This window comes from Hyla sarda, chromosome 1 (genome assembly GCF_029499605.1).
Source record: "Hyla sarda isolate aHylSar1 chromosome 1, aHylSar1.hap1, whole genome shotgun sequence".
In the NCBI taxonomy this organism is placed as follows: Eukaryota; Metazoa; Chordata; class Amphibia; order Anura; family Hylidae; genus Hyla; species Hyla sarda.
In genome coordinates this window covers 16,458,296-16,475,428 of record NC_079189.1, presented here as the reverse complement: position 1 = coordinate 16,475,428, position 17,133 = coordinate 16,458,296, and the positions used below count along the sequence as shown (strand labels likewise).

At 42.7% G+C, this 17,133-nt stretch overlaps 1 protein-coding gene across 3 annotated transcripts in view; it reads right to left on the bottom strand.

Moving 5' to 3' along the window:
* Positions 1-6,520: 6,520 nt before the first annotated feature.
* The window catches only part of LOC130315155 (cytochrome P450 26B1), a 131,599-nt gene continuing 120,986 nt past the window's right edge, over positions 6,521-17,133 (bottom strand). For all 3 annotated transcript variants that reach the window (XM_056552751.1, XM_056552753.1, XM_056552759.1), the window contains 4 exons: positions 14,456-14,731; positions 13,170-13,325; positions 11,147-11,428; positions 6,521-10,056 (listed from right to left, as the gene is read on the bottom strand). In XM_056552751.1, the coding sequence (XP_056408726.1) occupies positions 9,664-10,056; positions 11,147-11,428; positions 13,170-13,325; positions 14,456-14,731 (1,107 nt within the window). In that variant the 3' untranslated portion in view covers positions 6,521-9,663. The remainder of the gene's footprint in view (positions 10,057-11,146; positions 11,429-13,169; positions 13,326-14,455; positions 14,732-17,133) is intronic.

Below are 17,133 nucleotides of genomic sequence, written 5' to 3'. Positions count from 1 at the left end.
CAATTCTTTTGATCAGGGGAAGTCCCAGTAGTTTGACCCCCCACTAGTCAGCTAGGGTTCTCCACCCTATCCACAGAATAGGGGATAAGTCTTTGCCTGGAGCTTGTGGAGTTGCCTCCAGAGATCTCTGTTGAAATTTAACATGCCCAGTCCTTTCCAAACAGGATGAGTTGGAAACCAAAAACATGAGGTTCCTCCAGCTTTTGTCTTATGTGTATGGTGGCCTTTGCTCATGGGGATAAATTATCCAGTGTCTTAAAGGGTTGGCTTCAGCAGTCAGGCTTTAGCAGTCAACCATATAGCCATTACATGATGGTTTTTCCTTTGAACAGCCATATAATACCATATAATACTGGTATGGGCCCTATTATGTCTAATCAAAATACATTTTATAGAGCATTTCTCTGCTAAGGAGAATAACAGAAAGGAGAGAGGTTTTGGGTGTGAGGCAGGACCATTTTGTTCTTATGGGCCAAAAAAAACAAAGGTGGCTAGGATGAGCTAACCCCTTTTAGATGCCACTCTTGCATCTAGGATGGGATAACCCCTTTTAGATGCCACTCTTACATCTAGGATGGGATAACCCATTTTAGATGCCCCTCTAGCATTTGGGATGAGATAACCCCTTTTAGATGCCACTCTTGCATTTCGGATGAGCTAACCCCTTTTAGATGCCACTCTTGTATTTAGGATGAGCTAACCCCTTTTAGATGCCACTCTTGTATCTAGGATGAGATAACCCCGTTTAGATGCCACTCTTGCCTCTAGGATGAGAAAACCCCGTTTAGATGCCACTCTTGTATCTAGGATGAGATAACCCCGTTTAGATGCCACTCTTGCCTCTAGGATGAGATAACCCCTTTTAGATGCCACTCTTGTATCTAGGATGAGCTAACCCCATTTAGATGCCACTCTTGCATCTAGGATGAGATAACCCCTTTTAGACGCCTCTCTTGTATTTAGGATAAGTTAACCCCTTTTAGTTGCCACTCTCACATCTAGGATGAGCTAACCCCTTTTAGATGCCACTCTTGCATCTCGGATGAGCTAACCCCTTTTAGATGCCACTCTTGCATCTAGGATGAGATAACCCCTTTTAGATGCCACTCTTGCATCTAGGATGGGATAACCCCTTCTAGATGCCACTCTTGCATCTAGGATGAAATAACCCCTTTTAGATGCCACTTTTGTATCTAGGATGAGCTAAACCCTTTTAGATGCCACTCTTGCACCTAGGATGAGATAACCCCTTTTACATGCCACTCTTGCATCTAGGATGAGATAACCCCTTTTAGATGCCACTCTTGCATCTAGGATGAGCCAACCCTTTTAGATGCCACTATTGCATCTAGGATGAGCTAACCCCTTTTAGATGGCACACTTGCATCTAGGATGAGACAACCCCTTTTAGATGCCACTCTTGCATCTAGGATGAGATAACCCCTTTTAGATGCCTCTCTTGTATTTAGGATAAGCTAACCCCTTTTAGTTGCCACTCTCACATCTAGGATGAGCTAACCCCTTTTAGATGCCACTCTTGCATCTCGGATGAGCTAACCCCTTTTAGATGCCACTCTTGCATCTAGGATGAGATAACCCCTTTTAGATGCCACTCTTGCATCTAGGATGGGATAACCCCTTCTAGATGCCACTCTTGCATCTAGGATGAAATAACCCCTTTTAGATGCCACTTTTGTATCTAGGATGAGCTTAACCCTTTTAGATGCCACTATTGCATCTAGGATGAGATAACCCCTTATAGATGCCACTCTTGCATCTAGGATGAGATAACCCCTTTTAGATGCCAATTTTGTATCTAGGAGGAGATAACCCCTTTTAGATGCCACTCTTGCATCTAGGATGAGCCAATCCCTTTTAGATGCCACTATTGCATCTAGGATGAGCTAACCCCTTTTAGATGGCACACTTGCATCTAGGATGAGACAACCCCTTTTAGATGCCACCCTTGCATCTAGGATGAGATAACCCCTTTTAGATGCCAATTTTGTATCTAGAAGGAGATAACCCCTTTTAGATGCCACTCTTGCATCTAGGATGAGATAACCCCTTTTAGATGCCACTCTTATATCTAGGATGAGATAACCCCATTTAGATGCCAATTTTGTATCTAGAAGGAGATAACCCCTTTTAGATGCCACTCTTGCATCTAGGATGAGATATCCCCTTTTAGATGCCACTCTTGTATCTAGGATGAGATAACCCCTTTTAGATGCCACTCTTATCCTATGCCAGTGGTCTCCAAACTGTGGATGTCCATATGTTCCAAACCTACAACCCTTAGCATGCCCAGGCCGCCAACAGCCGGTGTCCTTTGAGATCCTGAAGAAGGTTTGTGGCCTATAATATGCATTTAGTATGATCAACTAAAGTTGATCTACACAAGAGACCTCCCTAGGTGGCTATAAGGTGGAGAACTTGTCCTTCATGATTAATCGAGTATGACCCTATGTATATCATTGACCTATATGGGAAAGAACAATAAAAGGACTCGCAGCTAAAGAAATGCTATGACTGCTATTTCTAACCTCTCGATGACATTACCGTATGACATTTCAGCTTGCACGATGGAATTTTCCTGACACCGTACATCTTGCCCGGGGCGTTACAGTGTCTCAGGCTTGGTGTCTCCTAAGTAACAGAAATATTTAGATCACAAATATCTGGCAAACGTCACGGCTGGGCTGGGAAGGCATTACCTATATATAAGGCTTTTCCCTTTCGTTTTCATGACCTACAAGCTTGAGGTCAATTCATTCTTGCATTTCAACCGAATTTCTATGGAAAATTTGGGCAATAAAGAAACGTGTCATGGCCACATCTTGACATAGGAGTTCAGGGATTTCTAGTCAGTTTCTGCAACCAAAGTTGGGAAATATTGAAAGATAATGAACAATGACACCACCAGCTTCCTTTGTGTCCCAAGGAGCAGGTTCAGTTTGTTACCAAGAAGAGTGGTAGAAGCGAAGTGACAACTGTCCGGAACACATTTTTGCCACACAAAAGTAGTTTTCATCAGAAAGTAGGTATAATGTGAGGATATCAAAAGACAAAAGAGTGTTATGGTAGCTATGTACATTAGGTGAATGCTAGTGGAACCATTTAATGTGCATGGGGGTATCCCAACTCTTCCTTAGTATCTGATATTGGAAGGGGGGAGGAATGAGGTTCAAATTGTTGGATTTTAACATGTTAGGTCCTTAAGTACACTGCTCAAAAAAATAAAGGGAACACTAAGATAACACATCCTAGATCTGAATGAATCAACTAATAATATGAAATACTTTTGTCTTTACATAGTTGAATGTGCTGACAAGAAAATCACAAAAATTATCAATGGAAATCAAACTTATCAACCCACGGAGGTAGCGGTCCTGCTGCTGGGTTGTTGCCCTCCTACGGCCTCCTTCACGTCTCCTGATGTACTGGCCTGTCTCCTGGTAGCGCCTCCATGCTCTGGATACTACGCTGACAGACACAGCAAACCTTCTTGTAACAGCTTGCATTGATGTGCCATCCTGGATGAGCTGCACTACCTGAGCCAATTGTGTGGGTTGTAGACTCCGTCTCATGCTACCGCTAGAGTGAAAGCACTGCCAGCATTCAAAAGTGACCAAAACATAAGCCAGGAAGCATAGGAACTGAGAAGTGGTCTGTGGTCACCCCCTGCAGAACCACTCCTTTATTGGGGTGTCTTGCTAATTGCCAATAATTTCCACCTGTTGTCTGTTCCATTTGCACAACAGCATGTGAAATTGATTGTCAATCAGTGTTGCTTCCTGAGTGGACAGTGGGATTTCACAGAAGTGTGAGTGACTTGGAGTTACGTTATGTTGTTTAAGTACAGTAACCCCCCGACATGCGATGGCCCCGACATATGATAAAATCGACATACGATGGCCTCTCAGAGGCCATCGCATGTCGATGTCAGCATCAACATACGATACTTTTATATGTCGGGGCCATCGCATTAACTGCTATCCGACAACGCAAAATGCGTAAGCTGCTGTCGGATAGCAGTTTAAGCATCCCGGACAGGTTCACTTACATATCCCCACTGCTCTGGGTCCACTTCGCGATCCTCCGGCGTCTTCTGTATCTTCTCCAGGGTCGGGGCCTCACTTTCCGGCGTCGTTATTACGTCACTACGCACGCCGTGCCGGAGCAGCAGCGTAATAACGTCACCAGAAAGCGAGGCCCGGAACCTGGAGAAGATGCGGAAGAAGCCAGAGGATCCTGAAGAAGACACTGGAGCAGCGGGACAGCATCGGGAGCCCCTGGGACAGCATCGGGAGCGGTGAGGATGCGGTCCGGAGCGGCAGGGACATGTGAGTGTTACTTCCTATACTTTACATTGCACGGATCCCTCAACATACGATGGATTCGACAAACGATGGGTAGTTTGGAACGAATTACCATTGTATGTTGAGGGACCACTGTATTCCCTTAATTTTTTTGAGGAGTGTATTAAAAGGAGATAAGCCAACAGAGGAGTCTGGAGAGGGACATGGGAGTCTGGAGTGGGTGGAGAAGTGTGTGAGGCCAGAGGACTCTGGAAGGGGCCAGAGGACTCTGGAAGGGGACAGAGGAGTCTGGAAGAAACAGAGAAGTCTAGAAGAGACAAAGGAATCTGGAGAAGACAGAGGAGTCTGAAGTGGACAAAGGAGTCTGAATAGGGCAGAGCAGTCTGGAGAAGACAGAGAATTCTAGAAGAGACTGAGGTATCTGGAGTAGACAGGAGTCTGGACAACATAGAGGAGTCTAGTGGGTGGGGCCTGAGGAAAATCCCTACTCCTCCCTAACATCTTATATTGGGGGAAAACAATGTTCAGACTATTGGATTTTAACATGCTAGATCCTTTTGTATTCAAGAAAGTTAAGCCAAAAGAGAAGTCTGGAAATAGTAGTGTGTAGTGAATAGAAGAATCTGAGGAGGATAGAGGAGTCTGGAGGGGGACAGAGGAATCTGAAAAGAACAGAGGAGTCTGGAGTGGGTAAAAGAGTCTGTAGGGACAGAGGGGTCCGGAAAGGGTAGAGGATTTCCAAAATTTGAAATATATTCTACAGACATCAGACACGTAAAAAGACATTTGACACAGACATTTGACCCGAAAAAAAAACCCTCACAATTTTCATTTCTTTTCATCTTTTTATTATTGAACTCTATAAAATTGTACTGATTATTTTAAGATCCCCAAAATACACATTAAATTTTAATATATGACACATAATATTATATACATACATTGAAAAAAAAAAAAAACACATGACATATAAAACAAGAGACACACACGTTCATTGGGCATCAATTTATAATAACAAAAAAAGAAATAATAATAAAAATAATAATAATAAAAACACAAGTGCTTCTTTTAATATTAAAAATGACAGCTATATAAACATATTAATATCTAAACAATGTGTACAAATAAAGGGCGAACCATACTTTACTAAATAACAATTATTTAACAACAGGAGGGGGCAAAAACTTTATACTAAACATCTACCTGAAATATAGCAAAAATAGCACTTATAATAGTTTATAGGATGAGGAGGGGGGGGGTCAATGTCAATGAACGTTGCGTAGAAAATATTTCTAGTGAATTTGTCTATGGGACTGGACGCGTGAAAAATAAATCTGATATTCAAGGTGCTTAATCTGCAAAATCTATTGCAGGACCATGGTTGAATGTTGACGCTCTAGTCAAGCTGTGGGAAAAGGGAATGGTGTTCTTAAAGAAGCATTAAAAAGCCATCACGTTGTGGCATGATGTCGATGGCGGTAGTAGACTGAGCTGTAGGATATTGAAAAATTGCGCAAAAAATGATCTCATTACATCTCTGCATTATGGAAAACGAAGTAGATGAGTCTAATCAGATGTAGATGTAAATCAATGTAGAGATACATGTGGTTCAGCCACAGAACACAAAATAGTCCCCAAGTTCATTGATGTAACGGAGACAGACTGAACATTGTGGCAAAAAATGTAATCCAAATTATGCTCAAACTCAGACACATAAGAATGATTATTGATAAGGCCGTGACTGGACTGGACCATCAGAAGACCTAAAAATCCACTGGTGAGTCCAATGTCTGCCATGGTAACTGGGCCCATGAGGCCTACCAACCATGTCTACTGAATCTGGAAAGAAAGTATTAACAGCTCTCTTGACACATTTTTTAGGTAGCTTTCCCTTTCCAAAGGATAGAGGATAAGATGCCTGACAGCAGGGGACCCCCGCAATCTTGCATTGGGCACCCACCTCTTTGAGCTGTACGCCGCACTGCCAGCTCACAAACTGCTGGGTGCCGACCACGAGGCCGGAGTATCGTGATGTCACGACTCCACCCCCGTGTGACGTCACACCCTGCCCCCGCTATGCAAGTCTATGGGAGGGGGCGTGGCGACCGCCACGCCCCTCCCATAGACTTGCATAGCGGGGGCAGGGCGTGATGTCACATGGGGGTGGAGTCGTGACGTCACGATACTCCGGCCCCGTGGTAGGCCCCGGCAGTTTGTGAGCTGGCAACACGGAGTACAGCTCAAAGAGGTAGGTGCCAAATGCAAGATTGCAGGGGTCCCCAGCGGCGGGACCCCCGCGATCAGACATCTTATCCTCTATCCTTTGGATAGGGGATAAGATGTCTTAGGGCTGGAGTACCCCTTTAAAGTCAGTGTTTCACTTCAACTAGGAGTCTCAGAACATCACTTAGAATGTAGGCCGAGCTAGAAATCTCTCCATAGGGAAACAATACCTATTCATAGACAGCTGTTTCAGGGTTATTGCTCCTCACCAAAACGGCTATTTAAAGATCGGTATTCTTTCTTTCTGGAGAGATTCCTCGCTTGGCATACATTCCCAGTCATGTTTTAAGACTGCTCGTTGTAGTTTAACACTGATTTTAAAGAAAAGCTACCTGAAAAAGGTGGCATGAGAACTGCTTTGCATATCCTTTCTTCCCAGAAGCATGAATGGCCTATAAGTCACCTCACATCTTCATGATGCTCTCCCTCAAGGACACATTACCCCTTTGGTCTACTCTGAAGTTGAACATGGTTGTTGATCATCTTACAGATAGCCTATTAGCCATGTGAAATATAATGGGTGGACGTTGTAACCACAATAACTAGAGTTTACAAATGGAACATAAGTCAACGTATCTCAGTCTACAGTAGACATGACCAGAAACAACCCATTACCAATTATTGTTTTGTGTAAGGCTGGTCAGATCGGGGGCATTTTCTCTTTGGAAATAAAATCAGGTGGCTGAAAAGAAGAGACAATTTCTGTGACACAACTGAAAGCCATTGGGGCTGACATATATAACCCCCACCAGCTTTTATGTTTCTATAGAGTGAATAAATAGTATATAAATAATACACAGGGTAGCATAAAGGTTGCACTCCAGTGACTGCTATTCTTCCATCTTACGTCAACCCCATTAACATGAGATTTGTCTAGCTTACATATTACCAAATATATATATATATATATATATATATATATATATATATATGTATATATACAGGCTTATTGTTTCAATACTCAATGCTTTGATGATGAAGTAAACATGTAAAATATTAAAAATTGTTGCCAGTAAAGAAAAGGGTAGAACATTTCTTTTTAACATTTTTCAAAAGAATGTATTGGAGTATTATATGGAAAATAAAATGCTTTGTATTGTCATCTGTAACATAGTCATTGAGTGTATGACTTAACTTGTAAAAAGTTAGATAGATGTAGATAACCTGGCAACACACAACAGACATAGGTCAACTGAATCCACCAAATAGGATAGAAATGTTGAATCTCAACATACCAATCCTTTGTTCTTAAGGGAGATAAGCTGAGGTTGGAGGTGTACAGAGCAGGCAAAGGTATCTGGAGAGGGACAGAGGAACCTGGAGGAGACAGATGTGTCTGGAGAGGGACAGAGAAACCTAGAGGAGACAAAGGTGTCTGGAGAAGGACAGAGGAACCTGGAGGAGACAAAGGTGTCTGGAGAAGGACAGAGGAACCTGGAGGAGACAAAGGTGTCTGGAGAAGGACAGAGGAACCTGGAGGAGAAAAAGATGTCTGGAGAAGGACAGAGGAACCTGGAGGAGACAAAGGTGTCTGGAGAGGGACAGAGGAACCTGGAGGAGACAAAGGTGTCTGGAGAAGGACAGAGGAACCTAGAGGAGACAAAGGTGTCTGGAGAAGGACGGAGGAACCTAGAGCAGACAAAGCTGTCTGGAGAAGGACAGAGGAACCTGGAGGAGACAAAGGTGTCTGGAGAAGGACAGAGGAACCTGGAGGAGACAAAGGTGTCTGGAGAAGGACGGAGGAACCTAGAGGAGACAAAGGTGTCTGGCAAGGACTCATTCCCCTGTCACCATTGACAAGTGTTTGACATACTGCTATTAAAGTTTATTGCCACATTAAGCTATGTGTTCCAAAAATTTTGGGCTGCACACGTAAGAGCAAGTGATGTATCTACAGCTTGGTCCAACTGATTGGTTGATTAAGCCACCAGCAAAGTTAAACTAAATTTTCTTACAAAATCTTGTCAAGCCATTAAAAAGGAAAGGCCACTGAACTAACCAGTAATAGGAATGTTGTAGAGGTAAGAGATCAATGGGTCCTGGTTTTTGACTGGTTCGACAGCTCTGTTGGGGAGGGGCCTACCAGTAAAGCAAGTAAATAAGACTTTGTTGAGTTAAGGCACTGGCCTCTAAATTTAGAGAGCTTTAAAATAAAAGACTACAATTTTTTCTCAAATATATAAATCCTCATGTGCTAGATGTATATTTATATCTTCATCACTCCCGGCAGCATGGACCTCACGTGTCCCCTATCGGAACTATGATATTTAAGAAGTCATGAAGTATTAATATAAAAATAAAAAGCTAGCTGAGATTGGAGACCACTTGGCCCAACCATTTGAATCGCCAAAGTGCTATTACGGAACGGGGAGAAGATCTATCAGTGGTGTCCACCTTTAGCTTCATCTTATTGGAAAAAAAAAAAAACATTCTGTGCTTCCAGTGATTGAGGTGGGGTCCTGCATTCCAGATCTTGACCACCATGGTTGTAATGTAAACTCAATAACCGCTGACAGCCTATCGCGATAGGACACTCAGTATGTCGACCCATCATAACAAGCATTTTTTCTCATACACAATACAATAAGGCAGGTCTAGAAACAACAGTAGGAAAACCCTGGTATCCCTGATGTGTGTAACACTGAAACAAGCTTTTGGAATAAAGATGAAAAAGCAACTTTAAGGGAAGTCTTGTAAACAGCTGAAGACCATTCAAGAATCCCTCAATACTGAGACCAGCCAGCTTCACAATAATCCTTTAACAAGTCCATCTCTGGCTGGTGTTCTCTGAGTGTCCTTCTCTGCAGCAGGATTCATAAATATCGGACCTGGATCCATTTTTTGTCACTTAAACTATATATGTTAATATATTTAAGTTAAGCTTTCCACAGAGATATAGTTATGGTTTGGTGGCTCGGTATACTTAAGTTAGTATTATGAATATATTTTTCTTGGTCTTTACTGTGTAGCTCGGATTGTTCATCGTGTGCTTATTCCCCTTTTCTTGCCTTCTCCTTGATGGTTCACCCAAAAAAATAAGAAATTAGGATACTGAAGGCTACACTGTTGCTCCCAACATGGCTTCTGTCTCCGTCACAATTTCATTTTGGTTGGAATCGAGTCCATAAAATCTGACTTTTAGTTCACCAACTGGATGGACCACAGGGACTGGCATGACTTTTGGAAAAGTTCTGGTTGCCAGTTCAAACCTGCTCATGCTAGCCAGTTCTATTGCCAAGGTCTTCAAGAAAAGTTTGGCCAACTGTTTGCCCAAGCAGTTCCGTACTCCGCCGCCAAATGGCAAATAATGGAACCTGCCGTCTTTGTCTTCTGTACGGTCTTGTCCGAAGCGATCGGGGTCGAAGACATCAACATCCTTGAAGACTGGAGCTGTGTCGTGTGTATCTCTGATGCTGTACAAAACACTCCATCCTTTTGGGATTTGGAAGCCCTATAAATTGGGACAAAAAAATGTTTTTGTTAGAATAGTCCCATATATAATCACTAGGATACTAGTTTTCACATACAAAACTATGTATGAAATCTTTTATACCTAGAAGAACTGGGTTGTCCAGTAGAAAAAAAATCAAATACTGTATGAGGGAATTCCAAGTTAAAAGAGGATCCTCATCTCATGACCAGAATGAAGAGTGGACTATAAAGAGTATCTCTCCCTCTGAAGGTTCTGCCTTTCCTGTGTTATGTGGACCATCCATTCATTTACATGAGCATTGTGTAATGCACAATGGACACCAATGGATCCCATTGACTTTAATGGAGTTTGTCTGGTTTCTGTCTGGTGTTTATTTATTTAGCACAGTGTTTCCCAAGCCTACTCCTCAAGTTCCCTCAATAAGTCATGTTTTCAGGATTTCCTTAGTTTTTTACAGGTGATAGGTGACATTGTGGTGATGCCTGACGCACTGACCATAATTATATCACCTAAAAAAGACTTAGTGAATCTTGAAAATGTAACAAAGTCCAGCTCACCTCCCCTGTGTTTTCTGCACGCATCCGGCACTCAGACTCAGGTGTCTTGTAACAGCAAAAAACGAAAGATGATCCAGCAGTTCAAAAGAACAAACGGCTTAATTGGAGAATCTGGAATAAAATCTCTTGCAACAACTTTACATCACAATAGACCACATCTTGACGCGTCAAGATGTGGTCTATTGTGATGTAAAGTCGTTGCAAGATTTTATTCAAGATTCTCCAATAAAGCCGTTTGTTCTTTTGAACTGCTGGATCATCTTTTGTTTTTTTTTTTTGCAATCTTAAAAATGTGGCCTGTTAGGGGTACCTGAGGACTGAGCTTCGGAAACACTGATTTAGCAGAATCGGACCAGACAAAAAAAATAAAAATCAAAGCTTGCATAATCTTGTTGCTCCCGATTGGAGCTCCAACGCAGATGTAACATAGAGTATGGTAAGAAGATGATATTGACATGTAAATAAACCAACACAAATGATGTTATTTAGGACCTCCTAAAACTATCCAGTTAGTGGACATGTCTATGTGAAATGTAGTGCTCGCTACTTACATCCAATTCGAAGGTCTGCAGTACTGTTCGATATCCTCCCGAGATGGGGCTGAAGAGCCTTAGTAGCTCCTTAATGACACAGTCAAGGTAATGCAGACTGCTGATGGTATCTACGCGTAAAGCACCCTCACAGACACAGCCATTGTGGAGGATACCGTTCCCTCTAAGCTCCTCCCTCAGCTTTTCCAAGACTGCCGGGTGCTTGAGCAGTTGCATAATAAGTGAGGTGCTGGCACTTGCCGTGGTGGCATAAGCCGCAAATATCAGTTCCAACGTAGCATCCTGTCGATAGAAAAAAAGAAAAGTGTCAAGAAAAACATCTCACTGGTTGTTTATCAACAATGATATAAAAAAAAAAAGTTTTTGGATGCCCGCTCAATTATTTGGACATTCTACTGAATCCATACTTCTTCTTTTCTTATAGCCACAGATTAGACAGTTTAGGAGGCCCTAGCTCATGCTGAGCGGTTTACATTGTTTTGGCAAATTCAGCTGCACAGACCAGAGGGTTAGAAATTACTTATATGTGGTTGCCCACAGTGTTTGTCCCTTTTGGGAACTTCTAGACAGTTAACTGTCTGAACCCCATCGGTTGTGTACAGAAATATGTTTGAGAATTTTATTAATCTTGTAGCAGGAGGTCTGTCTGTTTCAATGTTCTACATGCCCTCGGATCCCAGGGTGCATTCACGTGCTCGTGATCTACAGGAAGCGGCAGTGATTTTGGCGACAGCGCTGGACTCTCTTTTTGTTTAATATATCTGTTTGGACATAAGACTGAATCCATTGTTCGAGTGATGGAAACATGCTTTCAAAGAAATCACCAGCGTGCTCAGTCTTTCTTCGGTGTCTGGCATACAACAAACACTCTAGATACTTGGCACGGAAATCCATTTGGGCAACAGCCAAATTGTCCGAGTATGATTCCACAACATGTAATTGATTTACGGTGTCTGCCATTACCGCCACATGATGTAACCAGATCTGAATCCAGCATTGTGAGTTAACTAATCTCCTGCCATTCTTGAGAAGCAGATGACTCTCAGGCAAGAACAAACAGGTTTACCTTCTCCTCCAGCCTATGTGCCTGACAAGGAGGAGAGCGGTAGGAAATCTTGTAAGGATTACCGGCATAATCTAAAGTAATTAGGGAACATTTACACAGTTTCTAAATGTATATTCACCACAAGCACATCAGCCTTGTAAACCTCATGCTAGAACCTAAACAATCTACCATTCATCGATAATGCCAACTTCTTTAGAACCAACAATTATCGGAATATTACTATAGTACCATGCTTGGTGCCAGATTCAGGATAAACACCGGGTACTGAATAACTATCTGGTGGAAAATAAAGGCTACTGTCAATATAACAAAGACATATCACCATCCAGCAGTATTCAATGATGGAAATATATACTAATGTAAGGAATATTTAGGAATATCTCTGAACCCCCCCCTTAGACATCAAGAGATATTTTGACCTCTAACAAGATATCTTACAAGATAAATCAAAGATTTAGAACAACTTCTGTTTGGTGTTTCTAATGTGTAATCCGATACAGATTCATGATACCATGTTCTACATTCATATCTTAGAAGACTCGTAAAGCTAAATTCAATACCTTTTTTCCCCAGGGAGCATTGCCTGGCATATAAGATGCCATTTACAGCTGGCAGTCTCGGCAAGGAGAAACATTACACCTTAAACCCATTTGAAAGGCCTCTCACTCAGTCAACCAGCACACTGCCCTGTACCACCATGGAAGGGCAAGCCCAAAAGAAAAAGCTGTCTATAGATTAGTAACTCTTCCTTTAGGAAGATATTCTGGCTATATAGGGTAGCTGTTTTCCAATAGGTTGTATTAGACATCCAGCTTTCTTCCTTCTGAAGGTGAACTAATTTGCATAGTCTACAGGGAGCGTTATCTGGTCTACAAGGAGAAACATTACCCCTTCAGAATTACTTAGGTTAAATCAAAAAGACCAATAGGACACTCGTTTTCATTGACGGCTTCTCACCTTTAGTTCCTGCATAGTCAACTCATTGCCATGCTCCTTCCCACTCTCGATCAATACATCTAGAGCATCAGTATAGTCTTTTCCTTGCGTGTTTTGCAACTTTTCCTGGATTGCTTTCTCCAGGCCCTTCAGCAGAGTTTCTCGAGCTCGAATACCCTGTTGAAGAGAAAACCACATGAAAGTCTATGCAACCTATCAGGGTAAATATAAACAACACAGAACTACCATTTCTCTTCTATTGAAGTAGGTGTCACAGGTTGACAATGGCACCATGTATTATTATGACCAGCTGTAGGTATGGATTTTGAATGTTCCCTCTGTGCTCCAAAATGTCAAAAAACACATAGGAAGTTATTAGAATGCCAAGTAAACCAACCCAAGAGTGCACTGGGGTGTAGCTGGGGTAGGTGGCTGGGTGGGATGTCAACTAGATACTTTGCCATGGTCAAACGGCAAACTACTAAGCCTCTAACCATGACAAGAGGGCATTTGCTAGAGAAAAGCAGGTTCTAGAGAGTCCAGGGATTAATTTTGGAGCAAGGAAAGAGTTTTTACCCTAATATGGGCCAGATTAGTTGTAGGAATTTTTGCCTTCGCTGGATAAATAACATAGCATAAAAGTTGGACTTTATGGACCAATTATGTTACCTTAACAACTAGGTAACTATGTCATGATACTTCTTTGTGCCAACTAACATGATGCAACAGGCTGGGGGTGACCTACCGTCTGACACAATGCCTATGAATTGTCTCGGGAAGCTATTTACGAGGCATAACAAATTATGCAGCCTATTCCTTGCACGTCTCGCACTGCCCCAAAACCTATTAAAATGCAGGTACTTCAAAGGATAAAGCACAAAAATGCATCCAAATTTCATGACTTATGAGGTATTTACGTTAATCCTAAATAAATAAATAAAATAATGGGCCTCACGTGTTAGTCATGAGTGTGGAATGAGATCGCTGTCACTTGGGTGTAGCAGTAAAAGATTATGAGTTTCCAGGACGAGGAGACAACAGAGCGGTGGTCCTCAACCTTTGGCTACAACATCTCAATGTGCCATAGGTTGATTATCACTGCATCAGAGCCAAGTTATGCATTGAAAATAGGTCAATATCACTACTCAAGGTCTTAGCTAGTTCCACCATTTTCTATCAATCTTCCATTGCCAAAGACTGATATCCTTTAGAACTTTGCATCAAAATGGGTGAGATGAGATCTAAATAAAATGATGGACATGGTGCATGAGTTATAAAGAAGTCATTGGTCTACAGGGAGCACTTACCCTTCGGTAGCCACTGAATGGAAGATCCACCGGCAAAGAGAACACATTCTCAACAAATTGCTGAAACACTCGAAACAGATGGTTGAGTTCTTCATCGGAAAGTCTGAACCCTAGCAGGACACGGATTGCCAGCCGGAAGGTCAACTTTTGTGCCTCACAGTAGACATTGATAGACCCAGGATGACTACTCCACACCCTCAAGGTGTCTTGGATCACCAGCTGTATTTTCGGAAGGTAGGTCTCCAAAGCCTCATGGCTGAAGATTTTTGAGAACACCTTTAAAATAGAAAATAAATGATACAATTAGTTACATTTTATGTGCTTTACAACAGAAAGGATACAAGAGGCCTGCGACGCCTACTGCACCGCGAGGCTGCCAAGTTCTAACACGGGCGTAGCGTTCCTACACGGTTGCTTGGCGACCGCTGAGCTAGAATCTAACATAAGCGTGGAAGTCCTCGTGCCAAAGTAAAGTTCAGCTTCTTAAAACACGATTGGCCGAGAGTAGAAGACCAAAATACGGCAGGATATTTGTCAGTCTGAACTCAAGAAACACAAGCAATGTATGAAGGGAAGAATTTCCCCACAAGTCAGCAGCAGTCAGTGAATGTAATACTTTCCTGGCTCCAATCCTATTTTTACAATGCTCCTGTTTACCGAGGTTTGCGTTCGGTAAGGTATCATGCCTGTCTTTTTCATCCATAATAGAGACATCCCAGTGGTCAATGACTAAACCTTTCCAAGAGTGTCTTCTGCATACACCGTAAAGGTAGCAAAATAAACTACGGGTAAAACTGTGCAATAAAACTTAGGTCAGAAAAAGCCTTCTATTAGTAGTATATATGTTATATGTCCACGAGATTGTGTCCAGCAAGGTGTAAGATACAGGTTGTGCTCCCCCTAGTGTACTCCTCCAATAAAGTAGTACACCTTATCTTGGTTTTTTTCTCCAGTGTGTGATGCTCTGATTCCCTTCCTTGCATGCGTTGCCACGAAGTACAGAAGACATTTAGATGTGAAGTATGTGCTCTCCATGTAAACACCTTGTCTACAGCTTTGATATAAAGAACCTGCACCCTTCACAAGGAATTCTTACACGGCGCAAGGAAACCGCTGGAGCCCCCCGGCACACTATGGCAAATTACATGGAATATTGGGTGAACCGCAATCTCTTGTTATGTAAGACGTCTTCCCAGGGGTCAAGTCCTGCAGGAACTCATGGGAACGGAGTTCCTGCAATTTTTTCACAGCAGGAACGCAGTTCCTATGTCTAGGAGGTTACTCCGCCCCTAGAAATGTTATCCCCTATCCAAAGGATAGGGGATAAGAGGCCTGATCGTGAGGGTCTCGGCTACGGCACCTCAGACAACCGGTGCACGGAGCAAACTTTGCTCCATGCCGGATGACTGGTGACGTAGGGCAGAGGCTCGTGATATCACAGTAATGCCCCCTCAATGCAAGTCTATGGGAGGGGGCGTGACGACCGTCACGCCTCCTCCCATAGACTTGCATTGAGGGGCTATGACAGTGAGTCATGAGTCTCTGTCACTGCACTCAACGCTCTAGACGAACGCCGGGAGAACATGGGGGTCCCCAGCGGCAGGACCCCCGGGATCAGACATCTTATCCCTTATCCTTTGGATAGGGTATAAGATGTCTAGTGCCCCTTTAAGTGGAAATCTAGGGTGAGTTCCCACCCTTTTTTTCCCAGGAATTGACCCCCCTTACAATCTCAGAGGGTTCACTGATGGAAGGACTGGAGGCAGATTAGATCTTCTATACATATTATTACCTAGAATTCTCTAAACCGACAGATTATGAGACATGTGATTTATATGCCACAGTAACTCAGAGTCACTTATATTTCTGGGACAAACACATGAACAAGAACTGAAAAGCTTCTTATACTCACTAGTACAACCTGCTGATTTAGTACGTTTGCCCATTGACAAAGAAATGATCAGTACGAGAGACAGAATATAAAAATAAAAAAATCCAGAAAAAAATGCATTTCATTTAAAGGGGTATTCCGGGCAAAAACATTTTATTCCCTATCCAAAGGATAGGGGATAAGATGTCTGATTACACCACGCCCCCTCTATTCATGTCTATGGGAGGGGGCGTGACGGTAGTCACGCCCCCTCCCATAGACATGAATGGAGGGGACGTGGTGTGACGTCACGTCCCCAGTCCCAGAAACCCGGAGGTTTCCAAAACAAGAGACACAGTCCCTGCTTAGAATGCGGGTGCTGCAGGGATATCGCGGGGGGTCCCAGCAGCGGGCCCCCCCCCCACGATCGGACATCTTATTCCCTATCCTTTGAATAGGGGATAAAATGTTTTTTCCCGGATTACCCCTTTAAGTTATGAATTGACTTACATCAATCAGTAAGATTTCTGGCTCCCAGGTGTCTTTTAAACAGGTAACGAGCTGAGATTAGGAGCACTCTCTTAAAGGGAACATTACTAATCTCAGCTTTTTACCTGTATAAAAGACTTCTGTGAGCCAGAAATCTATATGATTCCAAACTCTCCACCATGGCCAAAACCAAAGAGCTGTCCAAGGATGTCCGAGACAGGATTGTAGATCTACACAAGGCCGGAATGGGCTATAAAACCATCGCCAAGCAGCTTAGGGAGAAGTCTACAACAGTTGGTGCCATTATTCTCGGCCATGG